General features: G+C 47.4%; 2 protein-coding genes across 2 annotated transcripts; both read right to left on the reverse strand.

Moving 5' to 3' along the window:
* Positions 1-247: 247 nt before the first annotated feature.
* polr1f (RNA polymerase I subunit F) lies at positions 248-2,931 on the reverse strand. The gene is made up of 4 exons (XM_062445831.1): positions 2,535-2,931; positions 2,210-2,351; positions 1,618-1,826; positions 248-1,520 (listed from the first exon to the last, which is right to left on the reverse strand). The coding sequence occupies exons 1-4, from the start codon at positions 2,831-2,833 to the stop codon at positions 734-736; spliced, it is 1,437 nt and encodes a 478-aa protein (XP_062301815.1). The 5' UTR covers positions 2,834-2,931; the 3' UTR covers positions 248-733.
* Positions 2,932-4,650: 1,719 nt separating this feature from the next.
* Positions 4,651-7,370, reverse strand: LOC134006694 (transmembrane protein 196). The gene is made up of 4 exons (XM_062445655.1): positions 7,212-7,370; positions 5,874-6,009; positions 5,292-5,410; positions 4,651-5,190 (listed from the first exon to the last, which is right to left on the reverse strand). Exons 1-4 carry the CDS (start codon positions 7,251-7,253, stop codon positions 5,122-5,124), a joined length of 366 nt encoding a protein of 121 aa, XP_062301639.1. The 5' UTR covers positions 7,254-7,370; the 3' UTR covers positions 4,651-5,121.
* Positions 7,371-9,215: the final 1,845 nt, after the last annotated feature.

Raw genomic sequence — 9,215 nt, forward strand, 5'->3', positions numbered from 1 at the left:
GGGGCTCCCACGGATGGGGGGCGGGGGGGGGGGGGTAAAGTCAACAGCAGTCTGCTCCTGGGTGTCAATCAACACTTCCTCCATCAAACCCGTGCTAACTCCAACGCCTCCTCTGAGCAGACTGCTGTGGGTTGGCTTAAGAAGATGCAGGTAAACCACAAGGCACTCTTTTAGAAAAACAACGTCACACAGCTAGATTAGGAGAGCCATCATGTTTCGTTCAAACTATATCCAAGACAGCAAAGTCTTTTCAAAATATATAATTATTTAATGTACATAAACACTTGATGATCATAGGCTCTTTAAGCAATTCTGGTATTAAGATGCCAGTAGAAAGCACCATGTGTCACAAACTTACCAATAGACCATATCACCCATACACTGTAGTATTGGGTAATAGACAGACAGAAGTTTTCTTAAGTCATTATAAATTCATTATGCATCCCTCAACACTTCAAACAAGATACATTAGATTTTTTAGGTAGTCACACCAAGTAAGGCTGTGAATCACATTTCAGTGAACATTAGCAACCAATTAGCGCCCCCTGCAGGTGGTTTTAGGAAAGTACATCCAAAATGGCCCTTGCCAATGGATCTAGAATTGTACCTCTAGTATGAAATGAACTGTGAGATATCAGAGCATTCGAGTTTGATGTTAACAATACAAAACTATGACTCAAGGGCATCTTGAGCATCTCATCATAATAATGATTGTGTGGTCCTTTGATATGACTTAGTCTTTCAAACATTGCGAGCTTCGTTTTTTTTTTTTGGATTTGGGTGTTTCTGGGTCTCTCTCGAAACAGGATGTGATATCATCAAACGGCACAGGTTTCCTCTTCCTATTAGGCTTGTCGCTTAGGTAACCACTGGAGTCTCTCACTGGCACCTCAATAGGTACGCTAACCTCCTCCTCTTTCACTTCCTCCTCTTTCACTTCCTTCTCTTTCACTTCCTTCTCTTTCTTCTTCTTCTTTTTCTTCTTCTTCTGCTCCACCTCCACCCCCAAATCTGCACCTTCTGTTTCGTTGGGCTCTTGTTTCACGACGACTTCAGGAAAGATGGAACATGGTACCACAGATTCTTCCTCTCCGTGTTTATCCTTCCGATTCTTCTTCTTCTTCTTCTTCTTTTCCCTCTCCCCTGAGTGGGTGTTGATGCTGGTGTCCTCTGCCGCTCCATCCAGCTCCTGTGTTAGAGCGCCCTCTGGTGGGCTCAAGGGTGGAACTGCAGCTTCCTCCTCATCTCTGTGTTTGTTTTTCTTCTTTTTCTTGGGAGTCAGGGTCCCATCCACAGAGTCTACGGTGGGTTCTACGGTGGGTTCTACGGTGGGTTCTACGGTGGGTTCTACGGTGGGTTCTACGGTGGGTTCTACGGTGGGTTCTACGGTGGGTTCTACGGTGGGTTCTACGGTGGGTCCTACAGTGGGTTCTAACGCACGGTCCACAGCAGGTTCCTCCTGGTCTTCTATGGGGAAATCATATCCTGAATCTTCTCCCATGGCCATCAGCTCCTGCACCCTGAGCAACCCCAACAAACATCCACACATCAGCGTACAGCAGAGAATCACTGTGTATATACTCTTAACTGTAAACTTCATATGTATTACACACACACCTTGTTCTGTCCAGCATTCCTCTGATCAGCATCACCCCTGCTGTATCGGCATCCAGCTGGGACACCAGAAACTCCAGTTCCGCCCCTATCTCGGGCCCATTCTCTCTCCATGTCTCCACGGGAACCAGGGAAGGTTTGGGAATACTGGCGTTAAAGCAGCCATGAACCAGACAGCCAACATGGTTCAGAGCCAGCTTATTCACAACACCCTGGAGGAAGGTTAGGGTTACAGAGACAGGGAACGTAAAGGGAAGGTGACATCAGTTTTAAGTTGTTGCCTATTAACCCTCGTGCTGCCTTCGGGTCACATGACCCAAAGGTTCACAACGAACCATCGTTGTGTTTACCCAATTTCACCCAATACAAAAACAAATAAAAATAATTTTCTTTTAACCATTGCAATGTGGGGGGTCTGAGACAGCCCGACAGTTAAAAGAAAATGCTTCACTTTGTTTTTGTATGAGGTAAATTTGTCGCAATACGACAGTGGGTCACAATGACTGATGGGTCAGAATGACCCGAAGATAACACAAGGGTTAAGTTAAATTGACTCGAATCATGCCAAATGGGGATAAAGTGCCAAACTACTCACCAGAATTTTTTTTCCTCTCTGGGGCTTAAACACAACAAAGCTCGCTTCTACGTCCAGGTGGATGTAGCCACTATCATCATGGATATTCCCTTGCGGACCCAGAATCCGAATGTTGTCATAAGCCAGAGGCACTCCTTTCAAACTGCAAAGAGACACGCTGTTATTAGCTAGATGTTTCATACTGTCTAGAATCCGAGAAGGCCATAATGTGTAGCTAGCCGGCTGTCTACGCGTGCAATTTGAAGCTAAACACTGCTACGTACGAAGCAACAAGCCAGGTACATCAGCTCGTTGAAACGAGCAACCAGAAACGTAACTCATGTACCTTTCAGAGTATCTGAGGAGTTCTGTGTTCAGTTCATCCTGTATGCCAGTACGCTTCTTCTTCAGGTACATGGGTGAAAGGGCTAAATGCCTCCTGTGTGTGTGCATGACCAGGCACGAGTACGGCGCTGACACCAGCTTACATGCGTCAGCGAACGAAGGGATCAAGCATGGCGGCGTGATCGTGTACGTGGCCGTTAACGTCGACAGTCCGTTTGGATTCGGTAGACTTAAAGCAGAAACCTCCGTTGACGTTTTCACGGGTTTAGGGTCTTCTTCAACTTGTTCCAAGTTTGCCATGCTGTTGCGGGATGGGAGGAAGGACAACGAGCGGTGAATTCCGTTGCAACGAAGGACCGCGTGACACGATATGTGCAGTTGTCGCCCTCTGTTGGACTGGAGTGGAAATGGACACCTCGAGGGCTTGGAGCCAAAGTGGCGTAAGTGCTTTATATTCAATTTTACGAGAGAGCCAAAACAAATGTTGGCAAAAACCAATCTTTTACTGTCATGCCTTTCAGATTGATTTTAATTACAACAAATGGGTCATCATTTCTGTTGTGTCCTTCTGGCACTAAAAAGATCTTACTGAGAGCTTTCATTAGATATTCGCTCAATCTGGCACTTACAACAACATTGTTGCTAAAAGTGCCATAGCAACATTGGCTCCAAGCCCTTACAACAATGAAGGTTCGGTCAAAGAGGACTACAAAGTAAAACAAAAGTTTGACAATGAGATGTTTACAGAAAAAAATATTTTTTAACAGAAGAAACACTGTGCTCCTGATTTGACATTACAATTAATCATCATGCTACCAAAAGTGTAAGCCACAGTGACAATGACTGACTGCTAGCTGTATCTATCCAGTGAGGAGCATTGATTATGTCCTTTTGTTACCTTCAGAGTCAGTGGGATCATTAAGGTGACCTGTGGTGTCAGTCAGTCAGGCAGGGACACACAGACATGCGAAATCATTCCTCTAGTGTTACTGCCTTGTGACAGAGCAGCATTGGATGAGGTCACGTCTGATTCAGCGCTTGGCACCTGTGAACACACATAAAGTATACACACACATACACACACACATACACACACACACACACACTTACATACACATACATACACATACACATACACATACACATACACACACACACACACACACACACACACACACACACACACACACACACACACACACACACACACATACACACACACACATACACACACACACTAACTGGTCATGGTTCTGTCATGACCAGAGTGCCATGATTTTACTGTCGCTGTCAACATGATAAACAGTGACATAGCTCCTTAGTCAGCGAGAGCCCACAACCGCTGCTGCTACCTTGGTACACACACACACACACACATATATACACATTCACACAGACAAACACACACACACACTCACTAGAATGTGTTCTTAGTGAAGCAAACGGCGTAATGAGCTATTGAACAGCATTGATGTAGTCAGTGTAGCTGTATATCTCTGTGAGAGGTCACATCTGTGTGGCAATCTGTGTGTGTGTGTGAGTGTGTGCGTGTTCAAGGGCCCACGGGAACGTGTCTGTGTGAAGGTGCTGGTCACTTGGGAATACAGTCTATTAATGTATTTACATAACACTTCTGTGGCTGTGAAAACACATTGGTCCAATTCTGATTTACAACAACATGGCTGAAAGCAAAATTAACCAAGTGTATGCACTCACAGGCAACCCGCCCCCCGACACACACACACACACACACACACACACACACACATACACACACACACACACACACACATACACACACACACACACACACACACATACATACACACATACACACATACACACACACACACACACATACATACACACACACACACACACACACACACACACACACACACACACACACACACACACACACACACAACCCTTTGCTTTACATTGAGGCAGCCATCCTGTCTTAGTGAGAGAAGATTTGGAAGCAGCATGCCTGGAGACAGAACTGTAGGTTTATCTTACTGTGTGTGTGTGTGTGTTTGTAAAGAGCACCTGCTTGCGAACTAAAAAGAATACACACATTATCTGACACAAGTGAGCACAATGAGATGCTTTTCACATTTAATTTCTGTTTTATTAAGAAGCTTTTATAAAAAATATTGTTGGTTCATAAATAATCATAGATAACTTGCTGGATATTTCACATCATAGCACTCTACATAAGGCCAAATAGGTTGGCCGCATAACTGTAGTCTGCCTCCAAACCTGCTCCTCAATTTTAAACAATGAGAGAGAAAGAGAGAGAGAGAATCATTTGCATGCTTGTTTTGTGTTCGTCCCACTTTAAAGCGCCTGATTGGTTGTTTGTCCTTTATCTCCGTGCTATCAGAGGTCAGCAGAACAATTATGTCATATCAGTGGTCCAATCACATAGGTCCGTAACCCTCAGTTAGATGTCCACACACAGAGAAGAAGTACCAGCAGTTCAGTTGCAAAGGAGTCCTGTTTTGTTTCCTGGCGAAAGAACCTTTCAGAACAGCTCTTGCTGAACGCAGCCCCCTGTGATGACGTCATAATGCCTGATGATGAAGTTAGGGCGAGGAGGTGTGACCAGTGTATGAGATTTGGGGGATGCCGTTACTGGAGTTGTCCAGGATCTCCTGTCAAACACACAAGCGCAATGATCAACCCTGCCATCCAATCCCATGCCGGGTCACTGAGAGGCCAGCCAATGAAGCGCAGCGTTGTTGCTGAGTCCTACCTTCTCAGCCATCTCGTGTGAGTGGTGCAGGGAGTGTTCTCGCTCCAGGAACATCCTCTGCTGCTCTGAGCTGGCCAGGCGGCATGTGAGCCATGTGGACAAGGTACAGGAGGAGATACCTGCAGGAGGGGAGAGGGGGGAGAGGGGGGGGGGGGTTGGGAGAGGGGAGGGGGGAGGGGGGAAAGGAGAGGGGGGAGAGAGGGGGGGTGGGAGAGGGGAGGGGAGGGGGGAGGGGGGGAAGGAGAGGGGGGAGAGAGGGGGGGGTGGAGAGGGGAGGGGAGGGGGGAGGGGGGAAAGGAGAGGGGGGAGAGAGGGGGGGGTGGGAGAGGAGAGGGGGGAGAGGGGAGGGGAGGGGGGAAAGGAGAGGGGGGAGAGAGGGGGGGGGAGAGGGGGGGGGTGGGAGACGGGGGAGAGAGGGGAGGGGGGAGAGGGGGGGGGTGGGAGAGGGGGGAGGCGGAAAGGAGAGGGGAGTGTAACCGAACTGTAGATGGTTGAATTTCCTGTAATGTTATTACAGTACGTGACAGAACGTGGCATTATACAGAAGCATGACATTGTTTGAGAGTCCCAGTGCTTACATACCCAGGCAGGCCAGCGTCATGGCTGCCAGGTGAAGAGAACGCAGAGAGTCTGGTCGTCTAGACAACGCTCGGACAAACTGGAAGTTCAGAATCCCGCCAATCAGACCACAGATACAACAAGCTGAGAACAGGATCATCTAAGGAGATGGGTATGATGGTGTGTGAGAGAAAAATAGAGAGAGAAAGAGTAAAAAATGAAGACTGAAAAAACTGTTTGCGCAAAAACACCTGCTCAAAACCAAATGCTGATGAGTTCGTTTTTGGCCTCGAAAATCTCATCCCCCCCCACATGCAGAGTGAGTATTGCCCCTCTGTGTGTATGTGTGTGTGTGTTTGTTAGAGCGTGTGTAGTGCACTACTCTGCGTACATGCATCTTCTACCATTACGCATGCCTTTAAAGAAAAGCAGATCTGAAAGCGACAGCTCCAGTTTCAGTCATTAGCCAGTGAGGTATGGAGACAGACCACGCACCCGCCCTCAGCCCTGCTCACCTAATGTGATCACCAGCAGCAGCAGGAAGAGAGGGGGTGGACAACAGTGGAGGGAAAGACAATGGGGGGGGGGGGGAGGGTGCAACACAAGATAAGAGGTAGGGGAATGGAAAGAGGGGGTGAGAGGAAAGAGGCTAAAGCAGAGAGTGTGGTCATTTGCAGGAGATGGATGAAGAAGAAGGGGAGGCCTGAAAGGAGGATGAGAGAGAGAGAGAGAGGGAGAGAAAGAGAGAGAGAGAGGGAGAGAGAGGGAGAAAGAGAGAGAGAGAGAGAGAGAGAGAGAGAGAGAGAGAGAGAGAGAGAGAGAGAGAGAGAGAGAGAGAGAGAGAGAGAGAGAAGAGAGAGAGAGAGGAGAGAGAGAGAGAGAGAGAGAGAGGGAGAGAGAGAGATGGAGAGAGAGAGAGAGAGATGGAGAGAGAGAGGAATGTAGAGAGTTGTCTCTGTTACAGAAGGTTGGTCTGTGACATCGATCCATCATTAGCACCCTCCCGAGAGAGAGAGAGGAGAGAGAGAGAGAGAGAGAGAGAGAGAGAGAGTTAGAGTGAGAGAGAGAGAGAGAGAGAGAGAGAGAGAGAGAGAGAGAGAGAGAGAGAGAGAGAGAAGAGAGAGAGAGAGAGAGAGAGAGTGTGAGAGAGAAGAAGAGGTCGGTCTGTTGAGAGAGGGTGACAGCTGAATGTCTGTCTGAGAGAGAGTAAAGGAGAGAGGAAGGAGAGGAAAGGTGACGGCTGTCTCCCTCAGAAAGGTCTTCTCTTTCAGGGCACATTTTCTGCACGTGCTCAGTAGCCTCCCGCAGAGGGCAGAGTCACCTGACCTACCTCCGGAACTTTGTTTGTCTACTGATACTCACAATGAGACCAGTCCTCTTCTTAGCACACAGGATTCCACACATCCCACAGACAAGAAACTAAGAGAGAGAGAGAGAGAGATAGACAGGGAGAGAGAGAGAGAGAGAGTGGCAAAGAGACAAAAGAAAGAGATAGATACAGATCGCAGATTTAGAGAAAGAGAGAGACAGAGGAAGGGAAACAGAGCGAGAGGTCAGCTCTGTTGCCTAGAAGTTCAGCTAGGCAGCAGACCTCCTCTGATTATCCTGAGCACTCCAGCACATGCAGTGTGAAGCCGTACTGCTCTGCTGTCAGGAGCCAGAGGTGAAATATGGGACAGCTTGAAGAAGTGGACCGGACCGGGACACAGTGTTCCCTTGTGAGACGTCCTCACGTCAGGAGTGTGGTCTGTGGCTTCACCGTGGCTGTCAGAGGGGATCAGTCAATAGCTAATTAATGCCAAGTGCAGGGGCCCTTAACTCTGTAAACAGAGGAGTCAAGCCAGGGCAACTCTAACTACATTTAGACCAGTGAACTGGTTGAACACAGTTCTTTTAGCTTCTGTGGCGTGTCAGAGAAGCTGCATTTATGTTTGGAGGGTCTGGCAGCGTTTCATGTCTGGTGGTGTGTACTGAAAGTGATGTGTGCAGACATGGTTCGACCCTCTAAACCAGCCTGTGGTGAGGTCAAGGGTCACAAGCATCTGACTGCAGGAAGGATGAGCACCATGTCTTTGAACGTGCATAAAGACGAGCTTCTCTTTGCTTGACAACTCTTGCAGCTTTTACACACAGCACAGTAACACACATGCTGGCATTCAAATGCACACACACACACACACACACACACATGCTGGCATTCAAATGCACACACACACACACACACACACACACACACACACACATGCTGGCATTCAAATGCACACACACACACACACACACATGCTGGCATTCAAATGCACACACACACACACACACACACACACACATGCTCCCACATACACGCAAATTCCAACGGACACAATGTTAATGGCATTTAAACAACAGTCTAACCCCCCTCCCAGGCCAGTCCTTTCTGGACAAGCTCACGAAACTATGAAGCCATCTTTACATGAAAGATAAACAGGCTGTGTGGTCAGCAGTCTAGAATTGACAGAAGACCACAGAGAAAGACTTCTGGGATTTCTAAGATGTGTCAACAATAACCCTAAGGAACCTTAATCAGAGGCCGAGGCAGAAGTTCATGGGACTCGCATGGATTATTAACAAGACATAGCCTACAGAATTGTGATGACTGCAGTTCCACTCCAATAAAGAGGAAGTGCAGAGCTTATTATTTCTGTCATCATTTCTTCTGAGTTATGACAGTTGGCAGATGCTGTGGTGACGCAAGCCCAAATTTGCTTGCGGACAAACGTACCACTCAACATAAATAATTTGCCTAATGATGCCATATAGTGCTCTCTGTGTTAACACCATGTGTATAGTCTGGCATGGGACTCCGCCGTCATTCTCTGGCCATGCTAGAAAAGACAGACACAGCTGCAAAGCGCCCCGGAACTTTTCACCCGGAGGAGGGTCAAATTGAGACAACGAGGCTGTCACAAAGCGGTGAGCGCACGTCGCACCGCAGGGTGTGGACAGACGGTGCGTGCGTAAAACCACGTGCATTTATAAACATTCAATCTAGTAGCTACGATTGAATGCGTCAAAACCACACAGTCCCTAACAAGAATTATTCTTAACCTGTTAAAGGCCTTGAAGGCAAGCTTGATTGGATCCCTAATCTCAAAGGCAAGCAAAATTAACAATTCAAGAGATTGTAGATTTAATTATGTGTTTTTTTTGGTGACCACCAATCAATAGGTTAGATCTATTAGATCGTTAGATCTATACACTGACACCGTAGAGTTCAAACCAAACACACTTTTCTTTTTTCTAATACACACTAGCTACGTAACATCTACATACACACAGCCCGCTCCAGACCGGGGATGCATCTCCCTGCAACGGCTTGTGCTCGCCTCT

This window comes from Osmerus eperlanus, chromosome 20 (genome assembly GCF_963692335.1).
Source record: "Osmerus eperlanus chromosome 20, fOsmEpe2.1, whole genome shotgun sequence".
NCBI classification, from domain to species: domain Eukaryota; kingdom Metazoa; phylum Chordata; class Actinopteri; order Osmeriformes; family Osmeridae; genus Osmerus; species Osmerus eperlanus.

Excerpts from the sequence above, each read along its gene's own strand:
- polr1f (XM_062445831.1), bottom strand. The coding sequence starts at position 2,833 with ATGGCAAACTTGGAACAAGTTGAAGAAGACCCTAAACCCGTGAAAACG. Across the intron at positions 1,827-2,209 it reads AGAGAGGAAAAAAAATTCTG|GGTGTTGTGAATAAGCTGGC; the intron begins GTGAGTAGTTTG and ends ACCTTCCTCCAG. Across the intron at positions 1,521-1,617 it reads GGAATGCTGGACAGAACAAG|GGTGCAGGAGCTGATGGCCA; the intron begins GTGTGTGTGTAA and ends GGGGTTGCTCAG.
- LOC134006694 (XM_062445655.1), bottom strand. The coding sequence starts at position 7,253 with ATGTGTGGAATCCTGTGTGCTAAGAAGAGGACTGGTCTCATT. Across the intron at positions 5,411-5,873 it reads CATGACGCTGGCCTGCCTGG|GTATCTCCTCCTGTACCTTG; the intron begins GTATGTAAGCAC and ends CCCCTCCTGCAG. Across the intron at positions 5,191-5,291 it reads CACACGAGATGGCTGAGAAG|GAGATCCTGGACAACTCCAG; the intron begins GTAGGACTCAGC and ends TGTGTTTGACAG.